The 15,449-nt window shown below is 37.8% G+C and overlaps 1 protein-coding gene and 1 long non-coding RNA gene across 2 annotated transcripts; one reads left to right on the forward strand and one right to left on the reverse strand.

Annotated features, from left to right (window-relative positions):
- Positions 1 to 448: 448 nt before the first annotated feature.
- On the reverse strand, positions 449 to 9,662 carry BAG2 (BAG cochaperone 2). Its single transcript, XM_058176660.1, has 3 exons — positions 9,344 to 9,662; positions 4,989 to 5,098; positions 449 to 4,170 (listed from the first exon to the last, which is right to left on the reverse strand). The coding sequence occupies exons 1-3, from the start codon at positions 9,511 to 9,513 to the stop codon at positions 3,770 to 3,772; spliced, it is 681 nt and encodes a 226-aa protein (XP_058032643.1). The 5' UTR covers positions 9,514 to 9,662; the 3' UTR covers positions 449 to 3,769.
- A 100-nt stretch (positions 9,663 to 9,762) lies between these two features.
- Positions 9,763 to 13,622, forward strand: LOC131195040 (uncharacterized). Its single transcript, XR_009154362.1, has 3 exons — positions 9,763 to 10,096; positions 10,953 to 11,006; positions 12,415 to 13,622. It is a non-coding gene; the product is annotated as an uncharacterized LOC131195040 (long non-coding RNA).
- The last annotated feature ends 1,827 nt before the right edge of the window (positions 13,623 to 15,449 follow it).

The raw sequence follows: 15,449 nt of genomic DNA on the forward strand, positions 1-15,449 counted from the left end.
TTTTATTTTAAATAATTAAATTGAATTCTTAAATTGTCTTGCATAAAGTTGGCCATGGCAAGTTGTCCTGCAGCGAGTTGACTGCAGCAAGTTGTCCCATTCCACTCTCAGCAAAGCGATAGCAGACCCTAAATGTTTTTTTTCTCCTTCAGAATATAGTTTGCCATTAAGGGGTGGGGTGGGACAAAATCAGATATAGGTAGTCTTCAACTTATGACCACAATTGAGCCCAAAATGCGTTGCTAAACAATACAGACATCATCCATGTTTTAGTACTTTTTAATCCTTTTGAAGATGTATAATAAAAACATTGAGAGCCGGTTTTGTGTAGCGCCTAAGGTGTCAAGCTAGAAACTGGGAGATCATGAATTCTAATCCTACCTTGAATACAAAGCCAGCAAGGTTAGTTTTGGGCCAACTATTTTTTCTCAGCTCTAAGAAAGAGACAATGGCAAATCACATCTGAAGAACCTTGACAAGAAAACTGCAGGAATTTATACAAGCAGTCTGAGAGAACTGGACACTATTGAACAGAAGAAGAAAAAACGAAGACCTTTATCAAACCAATCTCTGAGGCAAGACTTAATTTGCTAGGCACCCTATTATCAAAGGAGTGAATCAACTCTTCCAATTGTTACTTCTTGTAAGTATGATACTGAACATCCAGAATCATTTAATCATCTCGTATCCCAAATAATAGCCACATACATCTTTTAGATACTCAAAATACTGCTTAACTGTGATAGATTGTTTTTGAAAAATTAATTTAGGAAAAATATCTTTTTTAGTAATAGTTAAACCTTATGACCGGTTGCTCCAAATATTTCACGAATTAGCCAGATACTTTAAAATAAATACTTTATAGCAAATGAACAAACTGCAGTTGAATTTATTCAGAAATTTGATAACATTGATTTAAAAAATGCTCAGTATGTTTTGCCTTGTTCCTTTAAAGAGCCATTAAAGCTTTCAAATCCTGTACCTTGGTCAGTGCAAAACTCAAAAGAAATAACTGTTATTGGCTCCATTATTGAACTGTACTGGTAAAACAAATTCTTACCATTGATCACAAGTTGTCCCTAATGTTAATAAGGTTTTGCTTTTTCCTTTAAGTTTAAAGCATTATTCTTGTATTGTCAGACAGCCTTTTAAGGGACTTAAAAAATATTACCCCATATTAATTTTTCCTCGGTTATTTCTAATTTCCTCATTCTCTCTTCATAGGGTACTTTTTATATATACTTACTTCAAATGTCCTTAACAGTTAATTTAAAATAGAAGTCATCACTTGAATTCTCTTGAAGCACAACTGTTTGTTATAATACCTGAGGCAGCAGAAGCAAATCTAAAAGTAGGTAAGGATATGACCCTTTTCTACAGAGTTACAGGTAGTCCTTATTTACAACAGTTGATACCAGGAACTTGATTGTTGAACAAAGTGGTCTATTAAATGAGACTGTTTATCTTCAGCTTTCTTTTGCTTTACAGACCTGCAGAGGTCATAAATGTAAGGATTAGTGGTAAAATTCATCAGTTATATCAGTTGAGGACTACCTCTATGTAAATTAGGATACATAGCTCACTGGAAATTAGGATACATAGCTCACTGCTGCAAGGTAATTGATAGAACATGATTGGATTTAACAGTCTACCATGTTTAGCGAGATTAGTGGAGTGGATTCTTTCACTTTTTATTGAAAAGGCAAAAATACATTTTCAAACATAGCTCTCTTTGAAAGTTACATTTATGATGAAAGTTACATTTATGATGCTCATGCTGGCTTGGTCCCTAGAGCCTATGCTCACACTCAGCTTTATCAAATTCCTTGGCTTTCTAAAGATGTTATGGCTCAGGCGAGTTTATTGATTTATTTTTAAATCCGTGGGAAGGGAAAAGGGGATCATTTTGTTTGTTTCACATGCCCTCACACCACTCAAATTTCCAGTCCTCTAATTAGAAACCTATAACAAAAATTACCAACTTATCTCTTGGAGTGTGCATTGCTAAATAATGTAAAATTACAAACCAGCATATCCCAATACATTATTTTACAAAATATCCAAATATATTTTGAAAGCTTTCAATTTGTATTTGAAATCATTGGAAATACAGGTAGTCCTTGACTTACAACAGCTTGTTTAGTGACTGTTCGAAGTTCTGGCACTGAAAAAAGTTATTTATGACCATTTTTCACACTTACAACCGTTGCAACATCCCCATGATCATGTGATTTACATTTGGCTGCTTGACAACTGACTCACATTTATGATGGTTAGTGTCCAGGGGTCATGTGATCAACTTTGGCAACCTTCTGACAAGCAAAGTCAATGGAGAAACCAGATTCACTTAATAACTGTGTTACTAATTTAACAACTGCAATAATTCACTTAACAAATGTAGCAAGAAACGGGTAAAATGGGGCAAAACTCAACAAATTCGTCACTTTGCAATTAAATTTTGGGCTCAATTGTGGTCATAAATTCCTGTATTAATTTATCATGCAACAGCACAATCGGATCTGTAAACCGTTTAAAATCCAATGCAATGCACAGTCCTAGCTAATAGTTCAACATGCGCAATATTAAGATTTGCAAGGACAATTCTGCTGAGTGATTGGACATTTTCCTATACCATGCTTTTCTGGCAATACTGTACTTCTCCTTTTCTTCTGCATATACATTATGACACATGTGGAATGAAATTACATATTCCAAGCTTTAACTATTAACATCTTTCACAGATGTAAAATCTGAGCAATTTTCACTTATTGCTCCTGTGCAACTTTTTCAAGGGGATTGAGATACTGTGAGAAGTTGAAAGAGGAAACGTAATAGATATAGACATCTCTATGAAATGTTAAGTACACTATGTTTTTGAGCAGATAAGGTAATAGAAGCACACTTTAAACATAGCTAAGGCATTCTCATATTGAACAGAATTTAGAGATCGATATATATGTAAGTTACATACTCAAAATATACTAAAATGTAATGCATGGAGCATGATTTATTTTATTTATGAATATTCATCAACAAGGAAGTACATATAAATTTTGTTTGCGTTTACTATAGCATTTTTTCCACCTTATCTCTCTTAAACAGATTTATTCACTGAAGCAGAATACAATCTAATTGAATTGTCTATGATAGATTAATCATTCAAGAACAAAACAGATATTGCTAAATTATCTCTAGGGATTAACTGGATACTAAGGCCTAAAATCAATACAGTACTAAAAGGAATAAATGGGATACCATTTATGAAAAGATTTATCCTTTGGATATGAAACATTCTCTCAAATAAGGCATTAGTTACTTATTTCACTGTACCCAAGCCCTTTAAAGATGTATTTTTTGAACAGGAAGGCATGGAAGGCAAAACATTCTAGCCATCCCGTTGATAGGAACAAAAGCATAGAATAAAAAGTACAGAATGTTCATGAGTTTATGTGCTTCTATGGTGCCTAACATTTATAGTTGCCTCAGGATGTGCTTTATGCAGACACTTTAGAACTGGTTGGTTTGTGGGTTTGTTTTTAATGGAAGCAGACATATTTTCCCCTCAGAGGAATGTAAGGGTTTTTTCCCCCAGAACTATCTTCTTCCATCTTTGTTTCTGAATACCTCAGGATTTGTACAAGAGGCTTATAAACTCCCTTCAGTTTCTGGGCATGTGACCATGCATTATATATTTTAAAATGGCAGCATTTCTTTGCTTTTGTATATTTTAAGAAAACATTTACTTTTTCATAATGGGAATCAAAAGCTTTTAATCTTTTCCATTGTTGCAGAGTTCCCTTGAAGTTGTTCTTTGGTTTTCTAGAAGCATGATGGACTTTTCAGAGTTGTCTATATTTCTAAGCAAAGTCTCTAGCCGTCTCTTAATTTTCTTCTGATCTTCTATGGCGCATCCAATTACAACAGACTGAAATTTTTGATCAACAGGTCCTGATGGTGTCTCAGATGTACAAGCTCCGTAAAGTGATATTAACCGGCTCTTTGAGTCTTCCAAATCATCCAAGAGTTTATTGACTATTTCATCAATCATCTGGGTAGCCCGCAACAGGGATTCCTGCTGCTGAGCATTCCGTATGGTTTCTACCGAAACCTCAACTGTGATGGTTCGGCCCATAAGGCGCTTGGCAGTCAGATTAAGTTCTTCTCTTTCACCTATATTTTGAAATTAAAAATGCTGGTTTTAAAGTTTTACATAACACCAATTAACCGGCAAGGTCAAAGAGTCAAGGTAAATTAAGAATTACTGCATCATATTTTTGCTACAATCCATGGGAGCATGGAATACAACAATGATTGTAATAGGCTTGGTAATACTTAACAAGAGATTTTGACTTGATCAGTATTAGCAGCTTACCATAGAAAAAACACTGGCTAGATTAACAGAGCACACTAAAATAGCATGATTTGATTTGTTTCAGCTTGTTGCCGTCATTGAATCCAGTCAGTTGTAATGTATTAGGAAATTATCACTTAGTACAGGAAGCCCTTGACTTACAACCATTCATTTAGTGACTATTCGAAGTTGCAATGAAAAAGTGACTTACAACCAGTTTTCACACTTGCTACTGTTGCCGCATCTACAGGGTCATGTGATCAAAATTTTGGCACTTGGCAACTGGCATTTATTTATGACAATTGCCCTGTCCTTGGATCATGTGATCACCATTTGTAACCTTCCCAGTTGGCTTCCGACAAGCACAGTCAAAGGGGGGTTGCCATATTCACTTAACAACCACATGACTCACTTAACAACTGCATTTATTTGCTTAACAGCTGAGGAAAAAGGTAATAGAATGGGGCACAACTCACGTAACTGTCTTGCTTAGCAATGGAAATTTTGGACTCCATTATCATCGTAAGTCAAGGACTACTATGAAGACACTAAAAAAATTCCCTTATGTGTATTCATGAGACACTCCAAATATGTGTATATTATCTGTACACCTTCACAACGCAGTTTGGGGTATTACCTTCACTAATATTCCTCATATCCTGGCTGTTCTGTATATTATGGATCATTTCCAGAAGAGTTTCTTTTTCTTGTTCCATTGAAGCTGCTGCATCACGCAAAGCTTCAACTCTGGGAAGAGAAAAAAAAATTACCAATTTAAAAGAGTTTACAAATATCCTTACACCTATGTCATGTTTTCCAACCCACCTTCATCTATTACTTATTTATAAAATTAAATTAACATACAATATTCTTGCTACAACAAAGAGTTTCTATATAGCAAGTCAATATTTCCTATTTGCCAAAATGAGAAGGCGGATGTTAAAATCCTGGCTTGGTCTTACGTGCAAGAACTGCAAAATATCTTTTTTCTTATCCCCTGCCCTAACTGTATTTGCACAGCAGCAGGAGAGGGAATTCCGGCATTATTAAAGGGAAAAAACCAAATATCAAGAAAAGTCTATTTCTCACATATCATTTCAGATAAATCTAAAAAATCTAGTTTTCATATATGCCCTTCTGCAATCAGCCCCTCTTGATTTAACAAGAAAAAGAAAAACAGTAAACTAAGGAGCATCAACAGATCGCAGTCTAAACCTGTTCCATATCCCTTGAAATAGTGGAGTATCTCAAGAATTTTTACCTGGCTCAGCAATATTGGATGACTGTTACCCAGAAGAATTAGCTGACCCAGAAGGCAGACATTTAGATAACGTTAGGAACTTTTAAGTTTTCGAAAAGCTGCACTGGTTACCTTTCAGTGCAATTCAAAAGTGCTGGATTTCACTTTTAAAGGCTCATATATCATGAAAATACTAAACCACCTTCCCCCAGTGGCATAAGAATAGGAAGGCTGGGCTGTATCTGAGTCCCTTCTCTTATGGAAGGCCATCCACAATTATGGAGATGAATCTTCTTGGTTGCTGTCTCCCCACCACTCCCTTTAGCATTCCTCTTGAAATTAGGCTGTCTTATTGTCTTGAATTTGATGATAAGCTTGCCTTTCCATTTACAGATTTGGGATCTGTGACTATTCCTTAAATTTTTGCTACTTTGCTATTGTTCAGCTTGTAATTGTTTAGATAAGTAAGTGGATGGGTAGGTGGATAAATAGATGGAGATATAAATGGATGGATGGATGGATAAGTGGATTTCCTTTGATAAACAGCACTGAGCTTTGTTGAGTTGAGTGGCATATAAACGCAAGTAAATAACAGATTCTGCTCCTATTACAGTGAAGGAAGAGCCTCACTTTACATTGTTGGAGTCTTATATCTGAAACAACCTATAAATAATTTTATTTTATTTTGTTTTTTAAGAAAGCAGCTTTTTCCAACTTTGTGTCGACCAAGCATGCTAAAATTAGATATTCTAGAAATAGCAGTTACATGTTCAAATAACTGAGTGTATGAAAAAGATTCTGAACTTCTTTAATACCCAGCTCTGTGTACAGAATGTACATAACTTGATAGCAGGCAGACTCACAATATTGGATGATCTTTCAAACAGAAGTGTCTGTATGCAGAAAATTGCCATGTCAGAGATAAAACTAGTTTTCTTTGACATTCTGGAATATATCTGCAATCAGAATCTTTCCCATCAATTTATTATCCTTGCCATCAATTTATTATCTCACCTGAATAATGATTTCTGTCAATTTGCAGAATTGTTATTGCCAGATTATCCTAATCGTACAAAATGCAAACCTCAATTTGAATGCTAAAAGACATATGGATTGTGTGATTCAAGCCCTAGGATGGGGAAGAATCAATACCTGAATTGGTATAATCAAGCAAGAATGGAATAGCACCATATGAATTTCTAAAATCCGCTTTCTGGTCCACTGAGCTGAAATTCTACACAGATCTAGCAAAGAGTAAATCTCAGTAAAATTAAAAGTAAACCTCACTGAACTTAAAATGTAAATACAATCTTGCCAACAAAAAAGGTGGCCAAATCTCATATACTTTCTGAAATGACAGCTGGGCGTTCCGAGTCCTTCCTCATTTGTAACTATATATAGGTCTCTTCTATCATAGCACCTGTTATACTTCACTCACAAAGCTGGACCACTTTCCTGAACAAAATTTCTTCTTGAACACATGCAGAAAAATTAAGGTGATGTATTATCTTTGTAGGTATGGTAGGGCACATTAAACACCCGTTCAATAGTAAATAATTTACTTGTGTGAGATTGCCATTCTAAAACAAACATGACAGATGATTTTCAATTCATTTGACATCGTTTAAAATATGTTTTATGAAAGAGGCAGAAATTATAGAGTGATGCATATATATGCAATGCTAGGAGAGGGGGGAAAAACTTTTTTTTAGAATTTGAGAACCTAACCATAAAAAATGTGATGAATTCATTTAGAAAAATGTATTATTTAATTCTGCAAATAATAGCCTTCTGGATAATATTAGCATTATAACCTAAAAGTAAACCCCATAGTTCTGGTTTGCATATTTTGAGGTGTGAGGCTTAGCATGATATACAGTATAAATCAGTCCATAATTATGGCTCCAGCTATGTAGTCAGTGGATCTCACTTCTGAGTAGTCACGTATTATTCAACTAAAATAAAAAATGAATCAATAGCTTCTTTAAATGTAATTTAACTAAAGCCACAAAGTACATGATTTATTACAGGTACATAATTAATGCAGAACTAATGTAAAATACAGAACATTCAACAGTAAATGAGCATCTTATATTCAAATTTCAGTTGTTAAAAATTCTTATGAAGCTTTTGATGAAATTATTTAAGCAATTTTTATTTACTTCCTCCCCATGAAAAGTGCCTGAATTGCAATAATAAATGAAAATTAATTCATACCATCATAAGCACACCAAAACATCTTTGTGGTGTTCATTAAAAAATCTGAAATGCTTTTGTTAGATTAAGAAATACGGTATGTCTAACTTAATAATCTTCTTATCTGTGCCTCAACTATCATATTCAGGAAAGGTAGTACTCCACATTATAGTTATTTGATTCCTTTACATATGTATTTTGGCAAAGAGTGAATTTTTCAGAATATCTATCCTGTTTTAATACTAAGCAAATATTCATGACAAGTATAAAGAAGTAATTAAATGCTAAACAATGGGAATTTAGTCATTTAAGTAATGAGTCTGTTGAAATTATGAAAAAGCCTGAAATTAAAAGTTTGGGGCAATATCATGCTAAGTCATTTTGTAATGTGGTTTGATTTTAGATGTTGTGTACAACTAGCCTTACTGATTAGTGAACCATGGTTTATAGCCCCATGTTATAAATATGCAAACTTGGCCAATCACTGTTGGTGTTCAGCCCGGATTAGCTTTATTTTTGATGGGATCTGGATTTCCCCTACCTGAGATTAGTTTACAGTAGAAAGTACTGTGCTCCAATCTTGTCTCCCAACATTATAGGAAACTGGCATGCTGGTTTGCTAATCCATCTACCTACAGTGGAATGTACCAGAACTAGCATCAGTGACTACAGATCCCAGAAGCTACACTGGGAAGCCAGTGTATGAAATGTTTATGTTCTGATTTAATTCAGAGACACAAACATGCACAAAATCATAAGAACACACAGAAACATTTGGAAGTAGTAATAGAAATTCTTATGTAATGTTAACTCAGTCTGCAGGAGGGAGGGTTGTAGGATTAAACCTGCTATTTCTAATCTCAGCTCCCATGTATTCTACCAGCTCTTAAGCAGGAGAACTTTGCTTTTTTTTTTTCCTCTTCAACTGAGCAAATCCAAAACTCTCCTCATCCATTCAGAATAATGGATAATGTATGTATATAAATGATAGAAAAGCAATTCTCTTGAGGCAATTCATCCCAGCTCCTTACTTGGAAAGGCTACAGCCTTCCAAAGGAGGAAGGATTTCTAGGTGGCTAATGTCCAAAGCGGCTGAAAAACCACCACCCCCGTCCCATTTCAAAAGCACACGGAAGATTAATACTATTTAGGGCCATTAACTATTTCCCAGAGCCCAAAAACCTCGCGTCATCCCGAACCCAGGCCTGACAAATACAACTAAAAGCAAGAAAAGGCACGTCGGGGCTTCTCCTCCTCCTCCTCCTCCTCCTCTTCCATTTATCAAACGGGGGGGGAAAAAATCTTCTCCAAAATGGTCCAGAGCCCAGACGGAGATGCGGAGCATCGAAGCAATCCAATTATTAGAGGCGCATTTTTAAAGGCTTTTTAAAGGTTCTTTTTTTTTTTCCCCCGCGAGGAAGCAGTTTGCAAAATCACCACAGCAAATCACCCCGAGGAAGGAGGGGAGGTGGGAGACGAACGCTGCGCTTTTCTCACACAGACGCTGCTCCGACGAGCCGAGGGCGCTGCCCCTCGGCCGTCCGGTCCAGCCTTACCTCCGCTCCAGCTGGTCCAGACACTCAAGCAAGCGGGTGGAGCGGTCCGCCATGGAGGTGGAGCGGAAGAAGCGACCTCGGGGCTGCTGACCCGCGCCCGCTTGCTGGGTTGCCTCGCCGCCGCCTCCTGCTCCGCTGTTTTTGGCGTTGCCGACCTTGGCCTGGGCCATGGCAAGCCGTGCAGCCGTCGTCGCCTGGCGCGTCTGCCCGCCTCACGGCGCTTGCCCGGTCAGCAGCTGCAGTGACGAGAGCGGGCGCCCCAAGCTGGACGCCGAAGAGCCGCTCCCGACCCGGAGTCGCCCCTCCCTTCGCGCACTTGCAAGAGCAGGTGACGGTCAAAGAGGGTCCGGAGCACAAAGAGCTGAGCGTCCGCCTCGTCCTCCGGCTTACGTGAGACGGCGAGGGCTCTTCGCGCGTCGCTTGCGCCTTCCCGGGCTCTTCTTGTCCCTGGGCGCATCGTTCACGCCAAAGCACCAGCGCCCCGGTCTATTTAACGCGACCCCGGCTGGCCTGGAGCTGAGGTCTTAAACGAGGTGGCGGCGGGAGAATGTTCGGTTCGGCGAGATTTTTATGGCGTTGCCGTTTTGGTTATTTCTAGCCAACTCGAAGCAGGCGCCGTGTGGGATTCTTGCGGGCGCGCTTGTTCCCACCAGCCCACCGCTCACCATTTTTCCTCCCCAGGACAGGGAAGGGGCATGACGGTGGCTCCCTCCTCCCCCCTCGGCGCCCCACCACATAAAGCAGGAGAAAAAGGTTTGAACTTGGGAGAGTTAACCCGAAAGAACAAGCAGGGAAGGGGCATCCCCACCCCTCCGCCCAGGCATTACGAGAAGTTTTATATCCAAATAGTGTATATTTTGTCCCTATTTCCCTCTTCCCTTAAAATATTAATAGAATCCACAATGTTCTGAGAATCGGTGCCTCCACTAGATAATTGACAATCAAGCTGAAACTAAGTTAATCAACTAAAATTAATAATCTTCCTCAAATAAATTGCCCCCTAGAATCAGCATGTGCGCACTTCACCCGGGACAAGCTTCCCTTATAAAAAGTCTGCTGCTGTACCTCATTTCTTTGCAGCCTTCCCCTAAATGGAAACTGTTTTGCTTTTAGGAATAAATATTTCTTCTGTCTTCACAGCTGTCTGGATCTCATTTTTATTCTTGCAGGGTCCCAGCTCTAGTTGGAACCCTAAATTATTCTTCTAACATCATCTGTTAGCCTTTCACCTCAAAATGGGGGGAAACTGTTGGTTACTCCCTAGGGGGGTTACCTCTGCATTTCTGGGGGTGGAGCTGAGTAGAAAGGGGGCTCCTCTGACGTTCCCCCCCCTTAACAACACAAACTATATTCTGCATTTTTTAGAATCTGCTGCAATTTAAATTCAGTTCGCTCATAGCTTAATCATACAATATCCGTTATGGCTTCAAAATAGGTTCATTTTTTCTTGTGCTTTTCTTTGCTCTTATGGCGCATACCATTTTATGTGCTCTTGGTGTAATATGTTTGCTCTTTCTGAGTAAAATCATTTTACGTGCATTCTTGGTGTAATATGTGAGCTCATTTCCAATAAAACCATTTAACGTTATTGTCCTTCCTCTGTCCCCAGATAACTCTAGCATGCTAACAGTTAGGAAAAAGCTGAGAAACTACTGCAGTGCAGGTAAGTAATAGAAGAAAGCCTTTGTGAGTTAACATTGGCAAACGCTCAAGACACTCCACTAGACTTGTCATTACGGCATTAAAAAAAGTCTACAGAACTCCTAAATTCACATCACTGCAGATGCTGTAAGAGAAAAGGGATTTGCAGAAATTGAAGTTTTAAAATATGTGTAATTTTAATAAATTATTGTAATAGTAAAATCTATTACAAACTAAAAGAAAATAGAAAGTTAAAAGACAAAAGGACTAGAACTAGTTTTTGACTTAGGACCACAACTGAGCTTGGAATTCTGGTCATACCAGAGGTGGGTTTCAGCAGGTTCTGACCAGTTCTGTAGAACCAGTAGTGAAAATTTTGACTGGCCCTGCCCCCATCTATTCTCTGCCTCCCAAATTCCAGCTGATTGGGAGGAAATGGGGATTTTGCAGTAACCTTCCCCTGGAGTGAGGACGGAATAGATTTTACAGTATCCTTCTCCTGCCATACCCAGCAAGCCAAGCCACGCTCACCAAGCCACACCCACAGAATCGGTAGTAAAAAATTTGAAACCCACCACTGGGTCATACATTGTTGTGATTGTTAAGCGAGCCACCCACATGGATGCCTTGCTGAGCAACCACCATCCCAGTTTTCCCTCTTCTGGTTGTAGTACAAAGGGAGGTGGTGGGTACGATAATTGAGAGAATGGTCTGAACTAAAGCTTGGCAATTGACCAGAATGGAGGCGACATGATCCCACTTCCCAACAATTTGGAATCTCTAATTACATGAAGAACCAGACCTTATCTTCAGGATAATTAGTAACCTGAAGCATTTTCTGGGAAATGTTGATGTTTACTTTAGGCAGTTTTGATTATGGGAAAAAATAATAGTGTTGTACTAGTATGACCAAAGGAAATATTGGACTTGTCAGGGCAATGGTTTAAGGAGCTGAATTAGAAATTGAGAGATTAAGTTTTAGGCCTTCCTTTGGGCTGACTGAATTGGGAATTTGCATTTTGGTAGGCAAAAAAAAAAATCCTTTCGGGAAAAGTAAAAATGTCTCAAATTCAGGGATCAAGTTCTTATCAGCTCCATGCCAAATCTGGGGTTCCCATGTTTCGAAACTACAAGTTAGGATTCTGTTACAACATAAGTGGGAATCCTGTTTAAGGGGGCATCTGGTCCATACAATGCATGGAAATCACTTCTTTTACTCCACCGTTAGTTCAGCTCTTTGCTCTTATCATCTTGCACAAAAGAAAAACCAACAACCCTCTGGGTTAGCAGCAAAGGGAGGGAGGACAATTATGTGTCCTCACCCCAACAGCTGTTTTTATTCATGTAGAAGAAAGCATGGCATATCAAGAGATTTCTGAGATTGCAAATTTGGTCTTTAGCTGATTAGATGTCCTGTTTTTGTGTTACAGATTGAAATGATCTGCGTTTCTATAACTATGGCTGGAATTGGCCTTTTATTTAGTTAATTTGTATCCCTTTTATAGTTTTCACAAAAACTCAAGATGGTGAACACATCCAATACACAATCTTCTTCCTATTTTCCACACAACAGCCCTGTGAGGGGAGTTGGGCTGAGAGTGATTGGCCCAAGGTCACCCAGCTGATTTTATGCCCAACATGGGACTAGAACTCAGTTTCCCACTTTCTAACCTGGTGCCTTAACCACTAGAGTAAAGTAGCTTTTATTTAAAAAAGTGTTTATCTCTTAATCTAGGAGTATATAATTTGAATTGCAAATTTTACTGTAACAGGTGAAAATGTTTAAATGTGATTATTAATCATACTAATTATATGAATCTAATTAATGCAATCTAATTTTTTTAATTCCACTTCCTTTTGGAGCAAAGCCTATCACACTGAAATGCCATGTTCCTGACTTGAAAATGTTATATACTGTATATAAAAGCATAAATATGAATGTTGATATAAACATGTGATGTGTTCACACATTTAGTTAACATTTTTAATCAGTAATTCCCCAGAGTTTATGTATTTCTACAAACAAACTTGTGAGAATGTATATAATTTAGCACCAGAATTACAGAAGAGCATATCTAATTGCATATTTTTTAGGCTTTTAAAAATTGAGATATGAAAAATTATATACAGAAAACTCTTCTGAAAGTTTTATAGCAGTTGCTGGATGCCTTAATTTTAAAGAAAATGTATTTCAAGCTCATAGTTTTAAAAATATAACCTTAGTTGGAAAAAGCAGAACTACTGGTATGTGCATGTCAGGACATATTATAAACTCTCGAAGACTGATTCTTATTCACCCCTCCTTTTCCTTCCAATGATTAATGCTATTCATGTGTGCCTTTAACTATTATGAACCCTTCAACTCTATTCAAATCTTATTTTTTTTCTTAAACTAACACATTTTCAGCTTGAGAGGCTTTGATACTAGAACTACTTCCTAAATTCTTTAAAACTAAAAAAAATATATTAAGTTTTTATAGATGCTGGTTATCATAAATCAAAATTTGATATGCAGATGTTAAAAATGAATGAAATAAAGAATTTAACAGAATAATAGAGTTGGAAGGGACCCTGGAAGTCTTCTAATCCAATCCCCTGCTCAAGCAGGAGACTCTACAGTATATACCTGTGATGGCTAACCTGCCCCCCCTGCACACCCCGCCCCCTGGACGCACAACCCCCTGCACTGGCCTGGCCCCCCTGCACATGTGACCCTGCGCTCCCCCCCCCCTTTGCATGCGTGTGCAACCCTCTGTATCCCGTTTTGGGCCTTGCAAGCCTCCCTGAAGCCTCTGGAGAGCAGAAACTGCCCGTTTCTGGACTTCCAATAGGGCCACTTTTTGCCCTCCCCAGGCTCCGGAGGCTTTCCTGGAGCCTCCAGGAGGGTAAAAACGGCTTTCCTAGGCCTTCCAGAGGCCAGAAACAGCCTGTTTCTGGACTTCAGGTAGGCCTATTTTTCACCCTCCCACACTCCATGCGAGTCCTGTACTTACCCAGCATCCAAAATGAGCCATGTGGAGACTTCTGGGAGGGGAGGGGCAGCATGGGCATGCGTGCGCATTTCCCACATGCACTGCAGACATCCAAAAATTAGCTGGCCAGCAGAAGTCACACACGCATGCGTGGTGGAGCTGACCTAGGGTAATGGCTCGCGTGCCCACAGAAATGGCTTCGTGTGCCACAGGTTCACCATCACGGCTCTATACCATTTTAGACAAATAGTTGTCCAATCCCTTCTTAAAAATTTCATGTATCCACCATGCAAAAGACTGATCCAGCAGCATTGTAAATAATGACCCTTTCACTCAATGGATTGAAGACCTAATTGCATTTGCCACCTGAAATCTTGCCAGCTGTGTATAAATAATTTTTTTTAACTTACAATATTTGTATAAAATTATAACTAAAAAACTATATATAGAATTATAATTTGTGAACCTATAGAATTTTAATTTGTGGTTAAATATATAACGGTAACTGTTTACTGTAATGAAATATTTTTAAACCTATTTTTAAAGGTTTTTTTAATGTATTTTTTGTGTTTTGTACTTTTTTCTTTTATTTTAAAAACAATAAAAAGTAATACATAGAATTGTAATTATTTTGTCATGACATGCTGGCTTTTTGTCATATATTTTTCACTTTTTTGTTAAATTACTGTTGTGGTTTTATTCCTTTTTTACATGTCAATATCACTATTTTGGTTTTGCTCTTTTTTTCTTATTAAAAGGAAATGATTTTTTTTAATACTCTTAACATTTTTCTAAAATTTGCATTACTCGAGGGTATAATACTTTTCACTCAGTGACTTATTTCTGATTAAACACTTATAGAAGATATATATCAGTTTCAAAAGATACCCAAAGGTCATACGTAACACATCAAGGAATGAAGACACTGTAGAGTTCAAAATGATGGTACTTCCAAATTTCAGAATTCCTGGCTGGGGACCTAGAATCCAACAGCTGTAGAGCTGCAAGTTCTACTTCTCAAATCCTAGCCCAGAAATATTTGAGATGAAGAAAACCTTTGAGCCCAGTTCGATAATAGTAACAACCTTCAGAATACCAATCGGTATCAGACCTACTTTTTTATTCCACTTTTTATTTTACAGCATTTATAACATCTTGAGATAATAATCCATGACACCCATGGAAAAAAGAGCAGTTCCTGCATTTTTGGGGACTTAAAGGTCCTCCTTTTCCTGGACCATCTTTGTTGGACAGTAGGAATATCCCTTTCTGATTGAAATCCACCCATTTATATTTCCTCTGTAATATTCACTTCCTCCTAGCATGAGGCCAGATACCCAATCAACGTTTGCTTAAAATAATAAAAAATACAGAGGTTTTCCTGAGATAGTATTTTAGGATTTCATGAAATAATTTGCATCTTCAGTTCCTCCCAAGAATCAAGTATTTCAGAGACAGAAAATTAACATATTGGGATAATTTTTTTAAATGTA

Source organism: Ahaetulla prasina, chromosome 1, assembly GCF_028640845.1.
Source record: "Ahaetulla prasina isolate Xishuangbanna chromosome 1, ASM2864084v1, whole genome shotgun sequence".
Classification (NCBI taxonomy): Eukaryota; Metazoa; Chordata; class Lepidosauria; order Squamata; family Colubridae; genus Ahaetulla; species Ahaetulla prasina.